General features: G+C 38.6%; 1 protein-coding gene across 7 annotated transcripts; it reads right to left on the reverse strand.

Annotated features, from left to right (window-relative positions):
• Window positions 1-1,349: 1,349 nt before the first annotated feature.
• Window positions 1,350-24,709, reverse strand: XKR9 (XK related 9). Of its 7 annotated transcripts, XM_030012790.2 has the most exons (5): window positions 19,702-19,845; window positions 16,352-16,455; window positions 9,551-9,663; window positions 6,504-6,727; window positions 1,350-5,425 (listed from the first exon to the last, which is right to left on the reverse strand). In XM_030012790.2, the coding sequence occupies exons 2-5, from the start codon at window positions 16,394-16,396 to the stop codon at window positions 4,782-4,784; spliced, it is 1,026 nt and encodes a 341-aa protein (XP_029868650.1). In that variant the 5' UTR covers window positions 16,397-16,455; window positions 19,702-19,845; the 3' UTR covers window positions 1,350-4,781. The 7 variants fall into 7 exon arrangements, with proteins under 7 accessions (XP_029868650.1, XP_029868649.1, XP_029868652.1 ...); XM_030012789.2 differs by lacking the exon at window positions 9,551-9,663 and having other exon boundaries at window positions 16,352-16,915; XM_030012792.2 differs by lacking the exons at window positions 9,551-9,663; window positions 16,352-16,455; window positions 19,702-19,845 and adding exons at window positions 15,367-15,459; window positions 16,145-16,230.
• Between the last annotated feature and the right edge of the window lie 1,027 nt (window positions 24,710-25,736).

Below are 25,736 nucleotides of genomic sequence, written 5' to 3' on the forward strand. Positions count from 1 at the left end.
TGTTGTTTACTTTCTCACAGCAGCCAGGAACTGTCCAGGGACATTTAGCCCTTGATTTGCAGAAGTTGACCTACTCCACAGAGAACAAAATGGGTAACCATCTCTTTTCCAAGAGGTTTGTAAGCTGCCATTAAAAAATACCTGTGTTTAATCAGAGAGACTTAAGATCACTTATAAGTGCTGAGCAGCCAAAGCATGACAGAACTTTACTACCAACTTTTTGTTGCATTCCAGTTGCAACAGATACGTATTCTTCTAAGTATTGTCATCCTAGACACCTGGACAAAGTGCCAGTAGTAGTAACAATAATGGTAATGATGATGATGATTTTGTATTGAGATTAGCAAAATCACACTAGAGTTTCTGAGGTATGAATGTGCACTTGAAAACTTCCTACCCTTTCTCATTCTGCTCTGTTATTTACAGCTGTGTTCACTGTTCGAAATAAAACCAGTATGCTAAAAATAGGAACATATATGGAAACCCACACACAATCATAGGAAGGCCAATGCAGTTTATAGTTTCAACAGGTGTTAGCAGGCTAAGGTAAACTTGTAGCATCACTTCCTATCCCACCAAGGTCTACATTTTACTGAGTAAGACTTGCATAGTGGGAATCTTCAGTGTGACTTCTATTTGTTATATGTTAGCTAATTGGAGGTAAAAGAAGAAAATTTTTTTATGGAGGTGGATTCCAGGGGGTTATCTGCACTCCATTCAAATACTGATTGTACAGCCCATCTACCATGCTATTCTATTACAAATCTGTAAAATGAAACTAAAGTGCTAGGAAGTAGAGAAGGGCACAAAGAGGTAGAACAGGAAAATTCTTCAGCTGGAATGAATGACAAGTACATGTATTGCCTCAGGTTCAGACAAGATAAGTTGCTTAACCTCTCAAAGCTTATCTTTTTTTGGAAGAATATACACATGGTGAAAACTGGGCAGAATGCAGGTAAGCCTAAAAACAGATACCTTTGAGCTGTGTGCATGCTTCTACACTGCATAATAAAAATGAGAGATGCTAGTTTTGAAACCATCTTTGAGATGTAAGACTTTCTGGTAGAAAAAAGAGCTGGTACTTTAATGTCTAAATATACAAAGGTTAATGTTTGGGCTTGGGGCTTTTAGAAAGAAATACGTATAGTACCAGTAACAAGCAAGAGGTGGAACTCAGCACTCTGAAGGGTTAAAGTGAACTTTAGTCTTCCACCGATCACCCTCTGGTACTGTGTCTTCATAAATTTCCCCCATTTATGGAGTGTTTTTGATGGCAGGCAATTCTTTGTTGAAAGTTAAGTGCTCTTTTATATGAATAAATAAAGAAGGCTTTGGTTTGAATGAATACATTATTTTGACAAATGTTTATTGGAAACTCAATTATGGCTTCATAAATCAGTGCTATCTGTGGTACATCAGGTGAGCTCACCCATGCCATCAAATGGCATGTTGAATATTAGTAGGATAATTAAAACAATTCTGTTGAATGTTGTCCCTTTTACCCAGGTCTGACAGTAGTCAAAACAGGAAGAAATTGTTTATTATTTTTATTTAACTTATTAAAATACTTCTTGTAAGATGTAATGGACATACTGAATGAAAAAGAAAAAAAAACATTTGTTTTCAATTTGCAGTTAGATTAAAATGACAAGGTCAGGCACAATGCATGAACTGAGTGGCAGCTGAATTTTAAGAGTAGTTGGGGAACAGAAAGGATATGTATGAAGTCTATTGTTTGAACTTTACACCTAGGTGAAGTGGGGCTTTGTTTGTTTTGTCTGAAGTGGTCACTGGTGATATGAAATGTGTCTAGAGTCAATTTGTGTGCTTCCTTGTCCTCCCTGCTACAGTGATTCAGAGTTAGAATGACCAAATGAATGAGAAGCCATTTTCGTAAGTATGAAAATGAAGGGAATCAAGTGAAAATCTTCAACTTAAGGTCAAGAAGAAAGGGAGGAGGTTAAAGTTGAAAGTAAATAAATAAAAGTCTACAGAGGACAAGCTAACAGGAATCCCCATCTCTTGAGGCCCTCTGACTGATGACAGCAAAATGGAGACATTTACAGTATCTGTGGCAGGATACCAAAGAACTGTTAAAGCTTTATGAAAAGAATCTGCATGATTTCCCAAAAGGATCATTTCCCAGTTTTAGGATATGGCTAAATTTATATCCACTACGACTTACAAGCATAAAATAGGGATTGAAACTTAAGTAGTTGGGTTTGGTGTATATTTGAATTAGTGTGATATAAATAGCCACCTAGATGCCTTTCTTACTAACTCAACTTCAGTGTAACATCCTTCTCAGTAGCACAGAAGAGGGAACGGGGAGACATAAGGAGAACAACAGAAGGCAGTACAACATTCGCCTTCTCTCCCATGAAAGAAAATCAGTGTTAGGAGTTGGCCAGAGAAATGGCAATGAAATACTTTTATTTGAAATTTGTCAGTTCACTGAAAGGAAAAAAAAAACCACCAAGACAATATTTTTTGTTTCACCAGAAACTAACCTTCCTCCAGAGCAACTCAGGCTCCAGATTTCTGGCATCTGGCAGCAAGCAGACAACCTGGAGGCCCCAGGGCTGAAGCTCGCACTAGGACTTCTCAGAAGCTCATATTTCCCCAGAGATCTGCTTCTCAGATAATGTACAAAGTTTGAGGTCGTCTTCCAAATAATGGTTAGACAAAATTTTGTAATTTTCTGCAAGATGAGATAATATTCTCCCTTTTCCACCCTACCTTACCCTAGTCCCTTCTCAGGATTTCAGATGAACAAACAATAGAAGTCTGGGAAGCAATATAGGGATAGTCTTCACTATTTAGGATCCTATTTTTTCATAGCAAAATAAGAGTACATTGAACCTAAAACCAGGCATGCATTCTGCTGCCGAGGGTACCATCACCAGTAATAAATACTCTGTAGATAACGGAGACACAACTTAGGGCAATCATGGTACATGAAGCAGGATGGAGCCTTGGGCTTTTCCTCTTGCCTAAGCAGCCATTCCAGGGCAAATAAATCTGGAAATCTCTTTTCCAGAGTAGAGGGAAGTGAAAGTACTGTTTTATGTATTCATTTTAGGAAAACTATTGCTTAAGTCTCATGGATTGTGCTTTTTTATGTCTTAACTTCTGGACCCACATTCTAGTCAGCCCTAAGTGGAAATGAGGGATTGTAGAATTAAACTCTTCTTACTACACTGCTTTTTCATGTGTATCCTCAGAAAGGCAGACCATTCAGTCCAAGCTACGCACCTAGAAATTAATTTCCTTGAATAGGATTAAGGAGATGTAAGTGGTTGGCCTAGTAAAAAGAACTATGGAAATGGAACGGGAAAGAAACACACTTAGAAACTTTCCTGAGCTCTGCTAAGGCTGGAAGGGTAACAAGAAAAAGGCAGTCTGCAGTCCAAGGACTTGACACAAAAGGCACAAGACACAGCTCTTCAGCACCCTAATTATCAACCAAAGCATCAGCCCTTCCCCCAAAGTTTCAGGGAAGTTTGCTGTTGATCAATAATGCAAACAGATTTGGTTCCTGGCAAAGTTTATCAGTTTTTCTTATCTCCAGTCTCTTTTCTCAAACTCGGTTTCCTCCCTTTGCCTGTGGCTACTCTAACTGCAAATGTGAATTATTGGAAGGGGGAAGGAGGGGAGAGGAAGAGCCCACTTTTCATAATTCAGATTTAAAACACAGCAGCTCTGAAAGACTTCCCCTTAGATTTTATTTCTGAAGAAGCTGTGCCTACCAACCTTATTTCCTTTGTTGTTGATTTAGCATTTGAACACAGGACTGAAATGTTGTCTAATTTCACTCTGCCTTCTGCCAAAAAAATCTTGAGGGACAAGCTGGTTATTCCATGGTTTCCCAGCCCCTGTGAGTGCAATGCATCAGAACAGTTGCTTCTCTTCTCTCCAGTGACAAAGACAAAAGAAGCTGCACCACTGCATACCTTGCATAGCCTCCTATTTCAGTGGAAACCAGCATTTAAAGTATTACATCTTATAGCTCAAATGAGAGGAAAGCTTCAAGGAAGATAGTTCTTCCTTTATATGCAAGACTCCTGTTGCCATCCATAAATCACTCAAGCTGCTATTATAATCCCAAACAACAAGCTGGCATCACCCCTAAATACAGAAGGTTGTGTGAAAGTTTAGCAGAACAAAAACAATAAAGGAGTCATTAAAACACCTAGAAGAGAAAATGCCTGAATATATCTCCCCAAATTTCCTTGTGGCAAGACAGTGATTGAGCCATAAATCAAAGCTATTTTTCTTCAGGGGATATTTAGGGAGAAGGCAGTATGGTTTGTAACTATGCTCATCTGAAGAACTGCAGCTCTTACACTAATGGGGAGAAGCTGATAACTGATCACTGCCCTCAATTATTTCAAATGCACTCCTCTTTCCTTCCAGCAAGAAAAGAAAAACAAGTCTTGTTTTCAACAGAGTCAACATAAATGAATAGACTATGGTTTAATGCTAGCTTTCATTTGATTAACTTTTAGCTTTTCCTATGTTTTATTTGCATTGCTAAAAGCTGACAGTGGATTGTGTTGGATGGATTGATTAAACTTCTTCTTTTTCAAAAGTAACTTTTACCAGCACATAGAGAAATATTTATGTTATAAAGGCTTTGTACAGCATCACAGAAAACAATAGTTATTCAGAGCCAGTAACTCTGGTCCATTATGTACTACTCAGTGATGATACATGAGAAACAATGACAGACTATCCAGCAAGTATTTGCTTTGAAGTCCACACAAAAAAATCTATACTGTTCATTGCATTATGAAGTTTTGAAATCTACCAATTTTCACTCTATCTTTTTGTCCTGCCTCTCCATCAACTTCATCTGAACATGCCTGTGGTCTGCAATAAGCAGTGGGATGAAAATGCCTATAATAAACAACAAGAAAAATAATACCTAACACCAGACTAAGAATAGTTAGGATGCTTACAATTGTAAAATGTATTTCCTTGATAATGGAAGTTTTCCAGAACATATATACAAACAAAATACCTAGAGTTACAACAGTGTGAGTAGCATAATAAATAGAAATGCAGACTTTTGTTTTTTTCCCCTTTATGTTAAAAAAGGTAAAAATTAGAATGATTCCAACAACAGTTCTGTACAGATATTCCATCTTCCTAGATTTGCAAAATGTCGTATGTTGTTTCAAAGTCCAGGTGAAGCCACAGATCCAAAGAAATAGCAGCAGAATTACAGAACTTCTAACACTTAGTAGAGTGATCAGTGAAATACTGAGTATCCAAGAAGTGATGGTAAGCAGTTTATAGAGGAGATACACTAACTTGGGAAGCACACGAAATTCATCTTTATCAGGCAGAGATTTTCGTAATGATATCTGATAATCAACCATTGAAAAGGAGATACCACAAAAAGACGAAATAATGGCAGCATCTAAAAAAAACACAAAGAAAAATGTCAGACTGAAGAAAAAGATACTTATTTTACATCATAATTTCTGAATGAACTTTTGGACAAGTTTGTGCTTTCTTAACACTTTCTTTATACCAATTTTATATTTACTCTGTGCTCCTGAACAAGTCACCTTAATTTTAAGGCTCAGTTTAGTTATCTAAATCTAGGCATCTAAAGCTGTTTGGTATGCCTATGTTATCCTGCCCGGCCTCTGGCCATTAATGGTCTTGCCTAAGTTGTGTGTCATATTTGCCATCTTCATACACAGATGACTTAGAAATTCCCCAAGTATTGCAAATAGCCCATAAAACCTTAAGCTTCAGCAACTGATATTGACTCTGGGGTGTCTATAATGTCAAAATCTATAACTAAGACTTGACCCTTCACATGGTGATATTTAAGATGAGATTCGTCTGACCATTTTGTCTGAGTACCTATTAACTCCATGGATTATGAAGGAACACTAGACAGCAGTGCAGGTCTTGTTTAGATAAAATCCAGCCTTAAGTAAGTCAATGTCTTGCCAATAATCCTGCTAGTTTTAGAGCTGGAAATGGTGGAGCTGCTGTCTTGCTTCTGAAAGTTGAACCAGTATCTCTTCATCATACTGCATTCTGCAATGCTGACACATCCTTAGTTTTTTTCTGACTCTGTCCCTCATCTGTAACGTGAGTGATGGTAGTGACAGTTCACAGGGCTGCTCTAAATACATTAGTGATTTCAAGATGCCCAGTTAGCAGTTTTAAAAGAAACTGTAAGCAAAAGCAACAAAACAAACTGCTCTGCAAATCATATACTAATTGTACTCAATACCTCATTTTCAAGTGATGTATCATTATGTTTCTATTAGATATTATGACTTGTTATAGTGAAATCTTCCTTCTCATGGATTTAGCAGAACAGACCATCTACTAGACAGAAATTCTAACTAAATGCAGAGTAATAATACAGTGGACTGTATGTTTTCCAAGGTATGTTTAAAATGTTATCCAATCACATAAGTTACCGTTTTAGGTAAGATACTCAACTTGCAAATTAAGGAGAAAGACAGACTCACATTGACAGAAATTATTTTTCTCATGTTCCATGAGGATGTAAATCTGGACAAAAAGCTGTGGTGTGGTCTCAAGAAAAGTCTTGAATACCCTGAGCATGTTAATATCAGTCACTGCATCAACAGCTTGTTTTTGAATGAAGTTGGGAGGGTCTGTTTCTGATGCATCTCTGCTGCTTTTTTGTTTAAATGCAGCTTGGCAGCCATACTTCAAAGCAAACCAATACCTATAAAAAAAGGAGACTTGATTAGACTGTTTTTTGGAAGTGCAACTCAATAAAATGATATAGCCTAACAATGATTTTCCCCATTTCATTCTCCATTCACATTTTATCTTTGAATGTAATCCAGCACCTCCTACTAAGATAAAATTTTGTCCAGTATCTGTCTGGTATCAGTGATATCAGATAATCATTTAAGTCCAGCGATACTGATGCAATGTAAAAACTACTAGAACAGAATGAGCCTTGCCTGAATAAAGATTACAAGCTTTATTTTGTTAGGTTCTTATTTCTTTAAGAGTACCACATTTCTGAAAATTCCCTTAGCATCTCTCCTCAGTCTCTCTTTGAGATACTCATTCACTTTCTTTGTATGCTTTTAAGGGTATTAGTGAACATCCAGCTGTGAATATCCACATCTATGTACATATAATATAGATCCATAAGCCCCAAGGATATCTGATGAATTGCAAACATACAACAGACTTAAAAAAAAAAAAAAAATCACTACAGTGTTATTTTCTAAATACTCAGGAAGACTTTCATTTCAGAAAATTATTTTCGAGACACATGGATGCCTGGGTTGACAGATTCTATTAATAATCTGAGTGGTTTTACATGAAGAAGCCATTTGCCTTGGCAAATGAGTGCACCTGAATGACTTCAGAACAGTTCTGGTTTATTTTCAATTAAGCCTAAATGAACACTTGCTCTAAAGAGCAGTGAATGCAAAGCTACATGGAATTAGTCATGACTAGTGTACATTGTGTGGTAAAGAACCTTTTCTGTTCAGGATATCTCTAATGCTTTGCTTAGAGATAAATAAAACCTAGCTCTTATTCCCATTTTCAAGACTTTTGCTTCAGGCCTGGATGTGAACATAGCACCTCAGAGGGGAGAGAATGCTTAAGTTTTTATCAAACAAACTATTTTGATAATGAAGGGAGGAACCAGCTATTGTACCTGGTAATCTTTATGGCTGTGTTTAGGAAAACAGGGTGATGGCTACAACCTGACTGGTGTAGGACCAAAGCTCCAGCTGCTGGAAATTACAGTTTTTTCCACTGTCCCTAATGAACTCGCACAAACACATACAGCCCTGGTGAATGATCTGGCTCATTGCAGTAGTTCTTTGGAAGCCAAGCAAGGTAGGTAATGCTGTAATAGATGAAATGGGGCAATTCCAGAAGAATGGGTTTTCACAGCTAAAGACCTCTTTCCAGTTGAACTGTTCAGCAGCAGTCTTTTGGAACTAGTTAACAAACGAAAGCAGGGAGAAGTATCCTCATAAGTATGCATGTAAATCCTATCTTGAAGCAAAGCAATGCTTGCTCCCTTCTGCTGTTTGCTTGATTTCAAGCGATCAGTAGCATTGGCCATGCAGATTGTAGACTAAGCCTTCTTACTCTGCAGCATCGTAATAAGCACTGTCATTGCTAGTAACATGGCATAAGCTTTGCAAGGCCTCAGGACAGATGCTTGTCAGGCTTGCTCTCATTTTTCATGACCTGCCTGTGACTTTGCTTGGTTTAGCTTGGATTTTCTGCAGAAAAATTGGTGCTTTCTTCCAAGTGACGAGGTGGGTAATTTGGTTTACTTTTGTTTATTTTTGTGTGGCACAGCCATAGTTTTATATAGGTAACAGTAACAAGCAGATATTCTATATTGAATGAGGTATTTCTGACAGACATGATGACCTAGAATAGGGAAATATAGTCCTGGTATGATAGCAGAGGTCCTGAGATGCGGAGACACCAGAGGCAGTGCGGAAGAGGATGCATAGGATGTTAAGTGATGGCTTGACACTGGAGACTCCACAGCTATAACCAAATTGCCAATGGTCAGTTATAGAAATGAGGACCTGGAGCTGGATGGAACCAGTTTTAGGGGTAACAGAGAAAAAAGAAATAGGATCTAACATGTGTAAAAGGCAGCACAGATACTAAGTTTGGATGTAACGTGAAGCTGCAGAGAAATTAAGAAAAAGCAAAATGTGTTAGCGAACATACAAAAAAGACCCAAAGTGGATCCTAAGGGTGAAGAAGCAATCATCGACATGAACATCAGTCATGTTTCTCCCAGCAAGACTCTAGATGTTAAGGGAGAAGCCGCTGCCCGAGCATTCACACAGCAATCAAGGAGTCATGCACACACACACACCACCCAAGACTTGAACTGCTCGGAGCAGAGTCCCTTCGCAGCGGGCGACTCCGGTGAGCCGACGGGTGCCCCTTGCGATTCCTCACACGCACACACTCACCCTCGGGCGCTTCTTCTTCTCTCAGGCTCGACCCTAGGTTCCCCGAAGCAGATTCTCTAATCAAGGCCTTCAAAATAAAAAGCGTAATTTATTCTATCTGCGGTGCACAGACTTACAGGTGCCTCCAGAGAGGGACCCCAAACACTACAATCCCTGGGCAAGTATACTGTTACAGTTGAAATTCCTGCCCCTCACACCATAGTCTGATCCAATAGTAATATTCAGGTCTGGGGTTGTCTTCTCTCTCATTGGGTCCTTTTTCTCACCTCTAGGCAGGTTCTTTCTCTTTCCTGTTTTTCAGGCTAGTTGTTACTATGTCTCCTTTTCCTGCTTGAAACTGGCTCTGAGGCTTTCCAAATCTTCTTATTCCTCCAATCACAGAATAGACCAAAGAAGCAAAAGCATTAAGCGAGCTATGAGTTCTGCTTTATCATGAAGGACTACTTTTAAGCAGCTGAACAAAGTCCTTAAAGCCCTCCAAAACATAATAACAACCTCTATAATTTATATACATTGCTCTGCTATCATAGGCTCACAGTCTTATCCCATTATTGCCACGTGCTGCTTACGTCTCGTTCAGGTGTGATCCGCGCGCTCCTGTAGCTCGGCTTTGCCACCTTCCACAGCACACACACTGGCAACAGCCGTAATCCCCCCCATGCACCAGAATGGAACTGTTGACCTTAAGACCCAGAGGAGCAGAGGAGAGGTGAGCAGAACACAAGGAAAAGGGATAGCAACTAAGAAATAAGTGTCTAACAATTGTAACCGTATTATTATTACTGAAACTTTTTATCCATAGAAGTATTCTTTCTTTTCCTGTAATACATAAATCTAGACTAATAATGATTCTTGGAATCAACTGTTACAATTTCACTTGTACTAAGTTCTTGGCTTTATAGGTATATAAATCCCGTGTGTTTGCTCATAAACAGGATTTTGAGCATAACAGCCTTCAGACATCACTTTCAAGCCTGTTTCTGCCTATTCAGTTCCCAGATGTCTTGAGCTTCCAATATTCTTCTCCGGTGAACCCATTTTAACTATAACTGACAGGCAAGGACAGCAAAAGCAGTCCTTTTCCAAGAAAACTAACTGTTATTCAGCCAATTTTTCTAGCATTATAAACATTGCTAAAGGCCTTCCCCCTCAACAGAAAAATTTAGTCATCTGGATTATGAAGATTACACCATTCATTCAGATCTATTTTCCTGAGAAATCAAGCAGAACACCACAGACCATCACTTGGTGATCTTACACAGTTGTACAAGCCTGCTAACGTGCAGGCTGAGAAAGGCAAGGTCCTATGCCTTAGCTTGCCTCCTACTTCCATTCCCTAAGGCTGCATCTGAGACGATTTCAAGATTCATGCTGAAGTGCCGCAGGTTCCCAATTCCCTGATCGTCCACAGGATCATACGCACTACGGACCCTGTGAAACCCCTGCAGTTGCATTTCCTTTATGTAGAAAATGGGGGGCAGCAGATCATTAGACACCCAGGTCTCACAGGATCATCTCGTCCCAATATAACATTGGAGCACAGTCCCCCTCTGCTTACAAAGGGAACTAGGAAGAATTCCTGACTCCTCCAGGTGTTAAAAGTTTAACACCTTCACCACCTCTAAAGACCAAAGCCTTTGACCGCAGGGGAGACAGCGTCAGGGGCTCTTCCATAGCTACAAGCAAGACAGATGGGATTTGCAGGCCCTGGGTTAAGTGCGTGCTAGAGGAATCATGGCTTACTCCCTGGCATGTTAAAGAATGCAGACCATACAAGTGAGAATTGCAACCTGGAAGCATCAGTAGTAGGTGTGGAGCAGCTATGTTACTGCTGAAGAGCCTTAGGGGAAGATCCTTTGCTTTTCTCCTTGCAGAGATTCATAGACTGCAGCCCTGCCATTCAGGCCATACATTGATTCTGTGAGCTGGCTCTAGATCCATTATTTACTGCCAAAGGAAACTTCTCTACTTTTATGTTTTTGTGTATTTATCTTACTGTTCTCTGAATAATCACTCATAAGCAAAGAACTGAACTGTTTGGCAAGGCATCTGTAGCTTTTTGAGTTTATAAAACAATTAGTATTCCAAAATATTTGGTTCTTGCATCCAAGATGTAAACATCTGGAGAGTTTGCAGTGTTTTCAAGAAAAAACAATTGGGTAGACCAATCTGTTAGTTGTCCATGGACTCATTCACCAGAGCCTGTGTTTGTCCAAGCAGCAAGAAGTGGAAACCAGCTGCGCAACTTTCAAGCTGCAGAGCTCACAGCTGACAAGGCAGATGATACACGAGGCAAGAACCAGACATGTTGTAAAAGGAATATTTCAGCTCGATGGCACCTGAAATCACTTGTCAGTTTTCCAAAGCATATTCCTTCTGAGTATGGTATACTAGGTTTATATTTTTATAAGATGGTATGCTATAGTATTTTTCACTAGTTGTAGCAATTTCAGTTAGTCCACTTCTGACTTTGAATACTGTATAAAATACATTGGTTTTTTTCTAGAAAAGTCCAAATACTTCCATTGCTCTTTGACTATGTATTAAGTGAGGTGGTATTCCCTGAGCTCCACACGCCTATGTCATTTACTGTAGTTCACTGTGACAAATCTTTTATCCTTTAAGAGTATTTTGAGCTTACACTCCTGTTCCCATCTGCCCATTTGGCATCCAATATTTGGACATTTTAGGAAGGGCCCATAGCCAACTTTTAGGCCTAACTGCGTTTACAGCCAAGGGCAAAGATCAGTCTGTACTAAGGGATAGATCAGACTCAAATTTTCTCCTTTATCATGCCTATGGCTCACCTAAACACTGTGCCTGCTATGAACCTATCAATCATAATTATATTCCTATATTAATATCTATTGCCGTAGCAGCTCCATGTTTTAATCTCCATACACTGAAAAAAAGGCTCTTAAAAATCTACTTCAACTAGACTAAAAATACATTAATTAAAAGTATTGGATTGGTTATGTATTTTAAGTAGATGTACATCTTAAACTGAAGGTGACATGGGTATGGGTAGTGTGTCATTGATACAGACAAATGCAGGGTTGCCATTTACTTTTTCTCCCTCTAAACTCATTAAAGAGGATCCTTTTTTCATTAATCCAAGGTATGTAAGCTACTTCGAAGCCAACAGTGTAAAAAACCATAATTTCTTTACAACTGGAATTGTCATATGTGAGCAGTAAAGAGTTATCAGTGTTCCTAAATATCATATTCACTTTGATAGGAAAACAAAAGGTTTCTGCCTTTGTAGTGTTGCTTTGCGGAGAATGCAGATGATAGGACTCCTGCATGTTACACACACTCATTGAAACACAGCTCCACTGCCTCTCTGTTCTTGAGACGCTCCTACGTTTTCATCATCCTTTCAGAAGGGATAAAGTTTGCTACTGGCCTCCTGTAAAATTAGGAAGGCTTTGGCTCTCCAAGCATGACTGGGAATTCACAGAGGTGACAGCTACTTGGTTTTGTTGCTTCACAGCCTTCACATGTCACAGGCAAACTGCCTTGCCCGTGCTTCCATGCCACCTGCTTCCCCTCAGATTTCCACTGAGGACTTTCCACCACAATCCCAGTACTACACTTCACATCCCATCTCATCAAACTACACTGATAAAGATTTGGGTGCCATTTAGAAATTCATGCAGGGAGGGTCTGAGAGAGACCTGGCAGCAGTGACTGTCCCTTCTAAATTCTAGTCATGCAGTCACAGTTTGCAGCATCCTATAAATCCTTAATCAAAGGAAAATTATTCTCTGCTGCATGTTAAGCTTAATCTTCTAAGTATCAAAAGGCTTGGATTAAGTCCATGAAACTGATACAACGAAGTCAATACTTAGGACAGTAAATTTATATTAAGAAAAGGTGATCAAGCACTTATTATTATGTAACATCTAACTCACTTAAAGTAGCATTACAAACTTTCCACTTTTAATTGACTCTCTGTACCTCACTGACTTTGTATCTTAAATACCTTTCTATTTATTTTGTCCTGTGGAACTTCATGTTATACACATAAATTGCTGGAGGCATGTTACCAGCTTCAGTCCTCACCTTTGACCCATTCTTGGTTTGGGTGTGACTTAACAGGTGCTAAATTCTTACCAGTATAAACTGAACATCACCTATCTTGACTGAATTTTTCTCATCGCCTTTTAAAAATGTGTAATGAAATAATCCCAGGTTTAGCAAAGCACTCACATTTACTCTGATGTCTCATGGATTTATAATTCATCTTTGCAAAAAAATCTTTTTCATCCGCTTCTGTTCAAAGATGCAGTGCATCTTGAGCCTACCTTTAAGCATCAAGAGACACAACAGCAGCTGCCAGTACCACAATGGCTGCTGCCTGTATGGCCTTCTATTCTGACAGTGAAGGTTATTAATTGCTAAAATCTAGTCTTTCTCAGGTGTCCTTGACTGATGCTGCAAACTGCTACATGTCAGTGGACTCCAGAATTCATATGGTGCCCCAGGGAAACGTCCCGTTTTTCCACAGTCACTGACTGTGTTATTGTCTTAATGTTTACTGTTGTACGGCAGTCTGTTCTCAATTCTACCAACATCTGTGTGACTCATTTAAATGGGTCAGGCTGAAAATTGTTTTAGTCAGCATAGCTAATACATACTTTACCAACTTAATTTTCCTCCTTGCAGAGAATAACATTTCATATGAAATATAATTACAGCTCTAGATTTTTTCCAATAAAATAAAGCCTTATTAGATATGAAATAATTTTAATTTCATTTTTTCTCTATTTTTAATATATATGTACATAAGTGTATATGTACGTGTATACACACATACTAGTTCCATATTTATTACTTAGTATTGGCGGTGTGATAACATGACCAGACTGATTCCCATTGTGCTGTGCACTGTACAAACATAACATAATGAAGTTCGCTGTTTCTAAGATGGAGCAAGAGGTGTAAAAGACATATGAGAGAGGGAAGAAGGGAAGCAAGAAAGGAAGAAATGAAGGAAGAAAGTTCAGCAAGGTGTATTCATGTCTTATAATTTCAGGTATATTTCAAGTCGTAGTTACTGGCTAGGCCCCTATTTTCCTCTGTAGTGAATGCAGAATATAGGTTCCTGCCCCAAATGACCTTCTGGAGAAGCTCGCCTTAACAAGTATGACCCGACTCCTGACAAAATCTATTTTTGTCCATCGACTATAGAAATAAGCCTGAGAGACTCACTGTCTAAATTAACTGGATAAATCAGATGACTAAGAAGGAGGACAGGAGGGAGTTGTACATGGATACACCTAAGAAAACACATATAATAGGAAGTATATAATAGTTAATCACAAAGGTACAAGCACAGATGTCAGCTTGCTGTTATCAGTTTATATTTTACAGTATGCATTATCACACTGCTGAATTTTGAGGAGTGGCTGAAAGAACTTTGTAATTTATACATACCAACTTGGAAACTTTTTCCAAGCATAAGTGGCAGCATAGAAGAAAGTATCATTTGTGCAATAGAGAACAGGTGACCAAGTTGACAACACTGTCAGTGCAAAGGGCAAAATTATGTTTACTAGATAATAAGCCACTCAGAGAAGATGGGGCTAATTCTAGGAAGGAAGCTTCAAAAATTATAGAAACTCATGGTAAGAGGTATTCACTGAAAAGGGTATGAGTTCAGGTAAATCCAAGAGTTTAATGGATTACTTTAGAGTTAAGGTAATCCATGAAGATTTGCCCATAAAAGCAGCATTTTTAATAGATACAAGCGCTGAGTCAAGATTACAGTATCTAGAGTTGTAGACAGTCGGAGCTTGGATCTGAATTCTGAAAGTCTGTGTTGAAAGGTGAGGTCTTAGAGATAGGCAGTAATCAGCAGGAAAATTTAGGGGCAACCTGGGAGTGTAAAACCAAGCCAAAGGTGAAACCAGAATTACAGTCCTGAACAGATTACAGAGAATGAGGTCATGGAATAGAAAGGGGAAGAAGGGTGGTTTTCTGCCAGACATTGAAAGAGCAGCTTCTGCCATTCTACACCGTGGTTACTGGCTTAACATTTATCATCAGTTATCAGAAAGAGAGGCCATGGCTTTAATTTCCTTTGGAAGAAACAAACTCAGAGGGGCAGGTTTATAAGTCACGAGCACAAGAATGGCACTCCCAAACATACCTGCAGATTAAAAGCCTTGGGGACAGACAGAAAGGAGAGTGCCACACTGGGCCCTGAGACATCCCCTCTAAAAGGCAGAACCTGGCAGAGTCCCTGTGGCCAGGTCTTGGTATATCTCACGTGAAACAACCCATGCCATGCATCTGGTTAGTGAATAAGAAACCATCCAGAAAAATTGAAGAAGGATTTTCTTTTTCTTCAAAATGTAGTATTTCTAAGTTTTTCTAATACCTGACACCAGAAAAGTTGAACCTGTCAGTAAATAATCCTTTGTGAATTCTAAAACTTCGGGATTGTAAGAGGAGGAGGAGAAGGAAAGTAAAGCTGATGGACAAAAGGAAAAAGAATATTGAGAGGCAAAAGTTAATCATGACATGTAAAAGCTCCATCATTTTCCTTAATCCATGATAATATCAAGTTATAATAATATATAAAACAAAAAAGAATAAAACATGCATGTGAAGGGAATTTTTACATTGGCATAAATATATTTTTCATTGCTGTCCATAAATTAGTATAGGAAGTTAAAGGAGGATTTTAAATAAGTATTTTATTAAGTGTCTCTGATAAGTCTATATTCACTCATGTTTCTCACATGTTGCATACCCAAAATAATTAAAGTTCAGGACTTTTCAGAAATACCTTTCACCTCAGTTTTAAAATGGAGGTAAAATCTTGGCATAAATGATGTCTATAATAATGATAATTTTATAGAAAAGCCACCACAGAATGTTAAGCATATGGTATCTTTAACTGTTCCTGGACATGTGCCTTTCAGCAAGCAAAGGTTCCTGTCACCATTAACTCAGTCCCTGCAGGAAGTACTGCTGCAAGTATACTTACTAACTATTCAACTATTCATGTCTCTTCTGAATCTTGGTGTAAATCTTGTATTTATCAGTTACAACAGTATTACTCTGTAAAGCAAGCATTTTTATTAAATATGCCCTATAAAAAGGCTGATTAATCAAATAGACTTAGGCTGTGAATGATAAAAATTATTACTTACAGGTAAAATGAAAGAAGATCTACATTTCCATCACAACCTGACATAATTTACCCCTGGAATAAGCAGACAAAAATCTGTTTGCTTACATGGAGCAATTGCTAAGGCTAGAATAGGTTTTGTCTCTGAAGCCATATTAAGCATTTCTTAATGAACTGTCTTAAAGCAACATTATTTCTCTTTTTAAAATAATTGTTAAAATATGCTTACCTTATAAAAATTCCACACTGAAAGAGATGAACTAGAAAAATCCATTTCAGCTTCCCGGTATTGGTACCTTCCCAGTCATTTTTAAACCACTCATAACTGAATACCTGAGTTATTAATGATGAAAGACCTCTAAAACACAGTAGCAATATACCCCAACAATATTGTCCTTGACAGAAATATCTACTAGCTACCCAGAAGTCCACTCCAATATCAACTACATAAATTATAATTCCACCAACTAAAAAAATAAAATTCTGCTTAGTAAATTTCATCATGCATTAGACTGTCACTGTTGTCATTCTCTCCTCACTTCATGTAAAGGAAAGTCAGAATTAATCTAAATGCTTTCCTACAATGGAGTCTTTTTCCTAATGATACCACCTGCTCATAGTGCTTTATACAAAGGAAAGTTGGGTTATGCATTTTTATTATGGCAAAGGGACTTGCATTTTTCTGGATTCTTGATTTAAATATTAAATTAACTACACTGATACATGTCTATTCTGGAAAAGATAAATGTAAATTGTCTTTTTAATTGATGGAGTCATTCTTCATTACTGGTTCCTAAAAAGAAGAGAAAAAAGGAAGAACAGCAGTAACAATATTTTCTTTTAAAGTATATCCAGCAGTTCACATGACCATTTAAACAAGCAAGTACAAAATGCAGAATGTACTGAGATATCTGTCAACAATCAGCCCAAGAGAAGCTGAACCTTTGAACCTGCTGAGGTCACCCTCTCTCCCAACAATGACTCTCCACTTACCAAGCACCTGTTGAGATAATTCTTACTAGTTGCAAGAAACAAGCTTACCTCTACTAGTTTTTAAAACCAGTTTATGGAAAAAAAGGATTGATTCCTTCCCAGAACTTAACTTCTGAGCTCTTCTCCCTTACTATGCACAGCACAAAACACTGAGAAAACTCCTGCCTTGAAGCACACTGCTGTATCAGAGTACACATCATTATGTCATTTCCAACTGTGTTACTGCATTTGTGTGCATACGTCTAGTGGTTTTATCATTTCTGCTTGTTTTTCCATATGCAGCAAGAAAGGGCTGAGTAGGATTGCAGCTCTCCTGTTAAAGACACTTGTAAGGAGCCAGACCTGAACCAGTCTACACCTCTTTGGGAAATGTCTCATAAGCTGTATGAATAGTAGCCACACATAGATGACCTAACCACATTGTCTACTACAAATAGAATTAATTCACAGCCTGAACTACATTTACATTGCAAGGATTCTTGTGACCTCTTTGAGTAGTCCTTACACATCTTTCCTCTGTAGATCTGTGGTATTTGTCAGGTGAAACAGAAGAGCTGTAAGGTAGTACATTCTTTTCTCATTCATTTCCACCTCTGCAGCGCCATAATTATTAAAATTACAAAGTCCCTTATTTCATTTGCATATCTTAGGAAAAAGCTGCTGGCAGCAATCCCAGAGGATGGGATGCAGGACATGCCAAAGCACCGGGTTTGGGCTGGTGCCACCGCCAAACAGCAACAGACGATACATGGGGAACAGCTGCGCCAGGGAACTCAGGGCAGGGGAAGGGCATGCGGAGGCAGGTCTCCTTTGGATTTTTGTGAATTTTGGCACGCTGACACAGGGGAACGAAATGAGACAATTGGTTAATATCCCATGAGCAAAGCTTTTGAAAGGTAATGACTATTCTTTGCTTGTGTTGACTGGGCTAGTCTATGCTGTGACCCAGGTACAAATCCAAAAAAAGACAACTTAAGCTCTTAATTTCCTAATGAAGACAAGTGGGAACATAACAGCCTAAAAAGGTTCTGGGTGTTTAAACATTATTTTTTTGGATCTAGGCCTCAGCTATTTCTAGCCTCTTGTTCTATCTCCTACTTAGGTTTCATGTCCTGGCCCAGAAGAGGTCAGAAAGATCAGGGGATTTTACAGCTGGGATAGCTGGAATCCTTTCATGTTCTTTCCTCTCCTCTCCAATAAAATACCACTAATCTCTTTCAAATCAATGCAATTTATATCCAATTCATAGTCAGATTCAGGGAAATGGACTTTGGTACAAAGTCCAGCATAAACTGACCTTTGTGTTTACATGTTTCATATATGAAAACTTGTGTATGAACAAACTTAAGAGTTTATTACTAGGATTCTTTCAAAAAAATTCCAAAGGAAACTGTATTTACTCTGTGTAAGAATATCATGTCATTCTGCAACTTGAGAGGTACCACCTTCGTCAAGCTGTATTCTTTTTTGTGACAAGAACATTATGTGTGGTTTTTAGAACAGATGAAAAAAAAAAAAACTGAACAAGTTCACTATTTGACTGTTGCAAGAAACACAAAAGTGAAAGGTAAGTCAATAACTGGATCCAAACAGAAAGTTCTTTGGATAGGCAATTTATGGCCGAAGTAGGCAGTATACCAAGGTTCACATTTAATGAATAATACTGTACTAGACATTGAGTGGCAAGGAGTAGCCTCTAATTTTGTACCTGAAATGAGTAAACACGGTAACTGGATTCCTCCCTCTTTACAACCTCCCTATCCTTTTGTATCTGAGCACTTCACAAAGAGGAATTATCTCATTATCATATTATTCCTAATAAAAAGGAAGATTTACAGGCTATGTCCAGACTCCTCTGAAAAAACAGCATGAAGAGTAGCTGTGAGCCAGGTGATTTCTACTTCAGACACACATACTGTCCAAACTGCTGCCATGCCAGCAGTCTGCAGACCTGTCTGGACATCTTGGTGGTATATGAAGCCATCAGGTAAGCTGAGATAAATGAGGAGCCACACATTATCAAGCATGTCAGCTTGCTCACAGTCTCATAATTATCTTGAATAAGGAATCTAGTCTTGTAAGAGCCTTTGAACGGCTGGTAAAACACAGGGTTTACATTTTGCTCATGGTAACCTAAAAAAAAAAATCTATCAAAGACTCACCAATCTGTATTCCCAAATGTCCGATGTCTTAATTCCAAGCCCAAGCACTAATGCCTGCTCTCAAGTGCACATGGAAATTCCATTGAAGATCTCAGCCCTTAATATCCCCTATATTTTATGCATGATAGCACTCCAAACAGCACCATGGTCTCATGTACTAGGTGGGGTACAATTAAGTGCCACAGGAGTGTCTTGTATCACTCAGAATTATATTGTCCCTGCTCTTATTAAACATATGAGATCTAATGTGACAGGAGCAAGAAGAGTAAAGTGTCTGTCAGCCAACATAAATATAAGCCTGCTCTAAAAACTAACATACTTTTACAGAATCATTTTGTGATAAAGCAGAAACAATAAAAAGTGGTTAGCAAGGCCTTCAGTTCTCACAATACATTTAAAATGCTATTACAAAATGCAGACTTACCTTAATACTGGCCACGGACAGAGATTTTTCACTTTAAAAAAATTGTAGATTTGCATATTTGCAGATTTCCCGTCCATACTTTTACAAGACTTGCAATCCAAGAAGAGAAGAGTTAAAGGGCTTACAGATACAACACAAACTGAAACTAAAATCATATGGAAACCATGTGACACAGTTAATGATTTGCTACCGGTCAAGAACTGCCATTCTTATGAATATAATATAAAAATTCTATTCTAAAAATTTGGTTTAGAAGTCCCTGTCTATATTTAATACTAAGTTTAATATATTATAAAATTCCTTTCAATAAATTAATTTCACACTTTGCTCCATAAAAGTAAAGAAAAAAAAAGTACCACTTTCCCTCTGTACATTTATATATCTGTGTATGCATGTTCAAACTTAGACTTTAGTTTGTTAGACCTCTTGAGCAAAAGCCAATAGATATTTATGGAAACATATATGCATATATGTGTCTGTTTATATGTATATGTTTGTATTTATACATACATATTCATTTATTTATTTGCATACACATTTATATATCTCAAAGTTTTATGAAAAAAGAACAATCTTTTTGGCTATAGTTGAAAACTGTAGTACAATGCACTTTAAAATATATACAAAATCTTTTCTGTGCAATGATACATGAAGAGACTGCATGTGTCCAGGGACAAGTGATTAAAATTGTTTTCCTCTGGTAAAACTACAGGCGTTTGCAACAGTCTGCTCCAGCTGAGCCATTGGCACTCAACATAAAATTTTTCTGCATGTTTAAAAGAGCTGCGGGGTACAAGGAGCAGGTGTTGTGATTCTGCCTCTATGACTGTGCTGCGCAGGATGATGCATACCCTCAGCCAGAGCAGTCTATAGCTTTTCTAGCACTTAGGACAGGAGATACAAACCTATCAGTGTCCTCATAGCAAACATAGTATCACTGCTTGCCTTTTCTTGTGCTCCTTCCTGCTTCCCCCTTACAGGTTAGAAACATCCTAATCCTAAGTAGTTCTTGCAGTGCTTGAAATACCACAGCAAACATAGTATCACTGCTTGCCTTTTCTTGTGCTCCTTCCTGCTTCCCCCTTACAGGTTAGAAACATCCTAATCCTAAGTAGTTCTTGCAGTGCTTGAAATACCACTATTTTCATGTCATTACTTGAAGAACAGACTCAAAGGATCAAGTTAATTTTCCAAAGCTAAAAAAACAGTGTCTGAATCCAAAGCAGTACTGCAGAATTCCTGGTTCAATTGCACATGGTTCATTCTTGCAATTCAACACATTGGGAAAACACCTGAGGACATCAGTGGGGCAAAGCATTATCCGTAACAGCCTTCTGAATAAATGCAGCAGAGGCCTTTCTACCTGTGCAGAATCATCTCAGTGATGATTCAAAGATAGCAGGCCTACTGCGTGCATGCCAACAAGCTCTTCATAATGGCTATGAGCATCATGAATGCACTACTTAAAAATGTAGTTGTATATTGCTCCACAATAAAATCCCAGTGACTTCAGAGAAGCAGCAGCTCGGGAATTACAATGACACCTGTTCTGTCCTATAAATGATCAGATGAATACAAGCACTCTGTTAGAATATAGCTTTTGTGGACAATATTTCTTTCAACATTGGACTAAGCTACTGTGTGCTTTTGCAGCAAATTAAACATCTGATAGCAGCATAAACCTCCATAACATTTGCTGAGAAAAACAAAAGTGATTCATCATGCCCATCCTGTCTTGTATTCCCCTGACTTGATTGTTCCGCTTGCATAAAATCCACTGGAATGGACTGGACCACTGGTTCTTCACAGCCTTCACTTCACTGGGACCTCGATGGATGAGACTGCAAGAGTAGATGCAGACAAGACAAGACTGGCAAACTGACTGTGGACTAGACTATCCACATTTAGAAGCTTTTAACAAGACTGCCCCTCTCCATGGATCTGGGCCAGATCTGAAAAGCAACTGCCCTCCAGTACAACACAGATGTTTTTTAAATCCTAAAAAATCTCTACTGATCTTAGTCAATGATTAATATAATTTCTTTATGTATGAAAAATTTTGGTCATCCAAGATATGTTCTTCCTGAATTATAAAAATATACATAATTTAGCAGCAGAACAATAAATACATTATATATTGAATTTCATATATAGTTTTAAATTCTTATAGCTCCACCTCAGCTTTTTTAAGTTTGTAATAGGCTTTGCAAGATATTTGCCCAAATAGTGACTAAGCTCCTACAACTTCAAAGGAAGGCATCTTAAATCAGCCAAGTCACAAACTCATTGCTGTGACCTTTATTATTATTAAAAAATGACAAAAACTCTACAGCACAGAGAGAGAGACAAGGTTTGTGTATCTGATTCCTGGAGTGTAAATCAAGCAGCTCATGAGCTAAATTACCGGCTGGATGATTTATTCGTTTTCTAGTTAGACTTGCCATCAAAGAAAGCACATCTCTAAAATGTGACAAAATTCCTATGGTATTCAGTATACATCTTGTTATTTGCTTCCAAATGGGGTAGGAAGAACCTTTTTTCTCTGTGTTGATTAGTGTTAACAGGACATTGGATATTTTATCTTTGGAAGAGACGACTCATTCCAGACATCAGAAACTAAGCTCCTCCCTAGGACTAGCATAGAAATAAACAGGACGAAATGCCAACCTGAAAAACTTTGGGATTTCTGAAGATTCGTTGTGTGTCTTTACTTTTGATACTTAAGCTTTGCAGTCAATGGATGCTTTTGCCATTGGTATTAATGGAAGTTACAGAAGAAAATGCATGGCTTGAAAGAGTGTATTGGCCAATGACTTGACCTCAGTGTAATAGATTCTCCTGCTTCTTCATGAATTTCTCCAATATACTTGTCCAAGCTGTCAGCAGTTTTCTACCACCACTAGTGGAGCTACTGGTACCCTGCTACACGAGAACCCCTGGTCACCCATCCAGTGAACCCACAAGTTGAACTCACATAGAGTATTTATGCTCTGAGCAGCATTAACATACAGATTTTTAGGAGAATCTCACAGTCACAGAACAGCTGAGGTTGGAAGGGACCTCTGGAGGTCATCTGGTCCAACCCCCCTGCTCAAGCAGGGCCACCTAGAGCAGGCTGCCCGGGACCGTGTCCAGATGACTTTGAGTATCTCCAAGGATGGAGACTCCACAGCCTCTCTGGGCAACCTGTGCCAGTGCTCCATCACCCTCACAGTGAAAAAGTGTTTCCTGACGTTCAGAGGGAACCTCCTGTGCTTCAGCTTGTGCCCATTGCCTCTGGTCCTGTCACTGGGCACCACTGAAAACAGCCTGGCTCTGTCCTCTTTGCATCCTCCCTTCAGGTATTTAAATACATTGATAAGACCCCCTGAGCCTTCTCTTCTGCAGGCTGAACAGTCTCAGCTCTCTCAGCCTTTCCTCATAGAAGAGATGCTCCAGTCCTTTCATCATCTCCCCTAATCCCCTCCTACAAATCAGCTAATCTGGCTTTCTACATTTTCTACACAATGCTGCCTCTTAATGTAGGAATCTTGTGGCCTATGTTCCCTCTGCAAAATCTGCTTCACTTCTTTTTGGTTTAAGGTCTCTTTACTTATCTCTGTACCAGGTAACAAGCATAAAAACATAATGAAGCTGAAAGATAAATTCTGCAAGTACCAAGACATATGTGCATATCTTACTTTAAATATGTTTTATAAATAGCAGCTAGAATTGTATTAAAATAACACAAAAACCTACCAACCAAAAGTCCTTTCAACAAGACTTTCACGTACCAATGTCTATGAAGATAAGTATCTCAAGAAATTTTCTATGTACTGTGCAGCTGATTCTGTCGAATTACCACAGAATTACATGCTTGTGCTTAGATCTATTAGGCTATTATATAGCCACAGTGGAGAGGCATTTACACTCAACATTTATGCTGAAAATGGGGAAGAAAGCCAAGTGCCAGTACTCAAAGGTTTCCTGAGTACTAAAAATGCAAACAGTGACCTTGTGGGATTTTCAGAAATACCAAACTGCATTTTATGTATCTCATAGTTGTAGAAAATTAATCCTCCATCAAAGATCACATTGTATATCACCAGCAATCTCACTTTAGGTTTATTGAAACTCAGCTTTTCTTTTTTTTTACTGGTAGTCTAACATTCCCTGCTTCAGAATATTTTTCCCCTCAAAATTTTGTCTTAACAACATAAAACAGTCAGTGAACCAAAAGAACTCGAGGCTATACACTCATATTTGCTTGTACCACATTAGAGAGTATAATAGCAAGACTTTCACTACGTGCCTATTAACCTCTGTATTACAAGAGAAACACTAGACTTTTAAAACCGATGGGCTTGTGCAGGAAATGAAGATATAAGAACCTGCACTTCGTTCTCCAAAGGCACCCACTGCTGCCACCTACAGACGAAACAGATTCGCAACTCCTGCCTAACAGAAAATGTATTCTTTTACTACAGGACAGTAACACTAGTAATAAGTATTCCCCGGGGAACAGGTCTACAGTTCCCCAAACAATTCTTAATTTAGAAAAAAAAAAGTCTTGTGATGTTAAAAATGACTGGCACCTTACTACTTCTGAGTTATCAATGACATGTAAAGTTTCAGGTAAATCATTTCAGAAATCTTCTCTAACTTTTCAGAATTTTCTTAGAAATAGGAAACCACTGAAATAATACACAACTTGCCTTTGCTTAGTTAGTACCTTCTTTTAACGACACAGCAACTAAACTTTACCTAAGGACTGAAAATGGGTTGAACATACCACCAAATATGTATGCAGGTGTGCTATAAAATCAGCATAATAGGGTACCTCATGATTAGGTAAGTTCAGGTGTAGTCACAGTTTCTTATAAAACAGTATACAGGAAAATGATCTAGGAAGAGACTGGAATATTGTGTATAGGGGTGTCTTGCTTACTTCAGCAGCATACCTGCACACAAAAAGGCTTCTTTCCTTTGACCCGAAACATCCCTTCTGTTGTCTATAGTTCATGCTTTGATGAGCTTGGAAATAAAAAATAAATTTAAAGGGTTTATATCTCAAATGAGTAAAGTTTTGACTTAAGAGATAAATCAAAGAAATCAGCTTGAAGGCCTAAATATAGGGATGGCCGGTATCTGTACTGTGGCAGTTTCTGTCTGTGGCTTTTGTGATGCCTGGCAATTAACAGCTGCAATCGAATTCCATGCCCAGGAGTAGATTTTTTTAATTGCTGCATAATATAGGCCTGCACAATGTACTGCCAGCAAGCCTCTTGTGCACCACAAAGCAAACTGTTTGGCTGAATGGGTGACTGCAAGGTAATGCATACTGTTTGTGTGTTTGTGTAGCTGAAGGGTTAGCTAGCATTTTAAGTGTACTAACTATACCTAAATTAGCACTGATAAAGCAGCCTGGAGGCAAGCACGCTGTTGGTCCCTGCACAGCGAAGATGCAGCACTGCTGTCTGACCAGGCAGCTGAAAGGCACCATTTGTTCTCTGACCTTGGAGGCCAAATGCAAATCTGGAGTTGTGAGCCAACACTAGCAAGTGCGGCTTGGCTAGGCAGGTAGCAGGGCCTACCTCAGAGCTGCCTCCCTGCCTCGTGCGGTCCTCTGCCTCACGCTGCCCAGGAGGCCAAATGCATCAGGTAGATCTGTGGCAAACTGAGAACCAGCAATGGGGAAAGGAGGAAAGAGACGTAGTGTTAGAGTGGAGAACACCAGTGTGTCATGCATGGCAAGATGCAGACCTTTGTTAGTATGTCAAAGCCTTTAATAGCTCATCTCCCAGCATGTATTGCATGTATTACTTGGCCACATTAGTGTTTAAGCAAACCAAAAAATTTAAACTTTGAAGTTTCATGAAGTTACAAAGTTCTGTCGAAGCCACGAAGTTTTGTTTTTCAGTTCCACACTGTAGTCCAAGTTGTTTGTATCTAACAAGTCTTTTGGAAGTTTGCGTATCAAGATCATGTTTGGGGATTTCTTCCCCTTCAGAAGACAGTGGGAAACTGTTCTGTTTGCCCATGTAAATCCTAGAAAT

This window comes from Aquila chrysaetos, chromosome 4 (assembly GCF_900496995.4).
Source record: "Aquila chrysaetos chrysaetos chromosome 4, bAquChr1.4, whole genome shotgun sequence".
Lineage (NCBI taxonomy): Eukaryota > Metazoa > Chordata > Aves > Accipitriformes > Accipitridae > Aquila > Aquila chrysaetos.

What these genes read in the sequence shown, in the direction of transcription:
- XKR9 (XM_030012789.2), bottom strand. Translation starts at nt 16,626, where the DNA reads ATGATGAAATTTACTAAGCAGAATTTTATTTTTTTAGTTGGTGGAATT. An exon ending in CAGTGTGGAATTTTTATAAG is followed by an intron (nt 6,728 to 16,351) that starts GTAAGCATATTT and finishes CTTTTTTTATAG; the next exon opens with GTATTGGTTTGCTTTGAAGT. An exon ending in GAAAAATAATTTCTGTCAAT is followed by an intron (nt 5,426 to 6,503) that starts GTGAGTCTGTCT and finishes TGTTTTTTTTAG; the next exon opens with ATGCTGCCATTATTTCGTCT.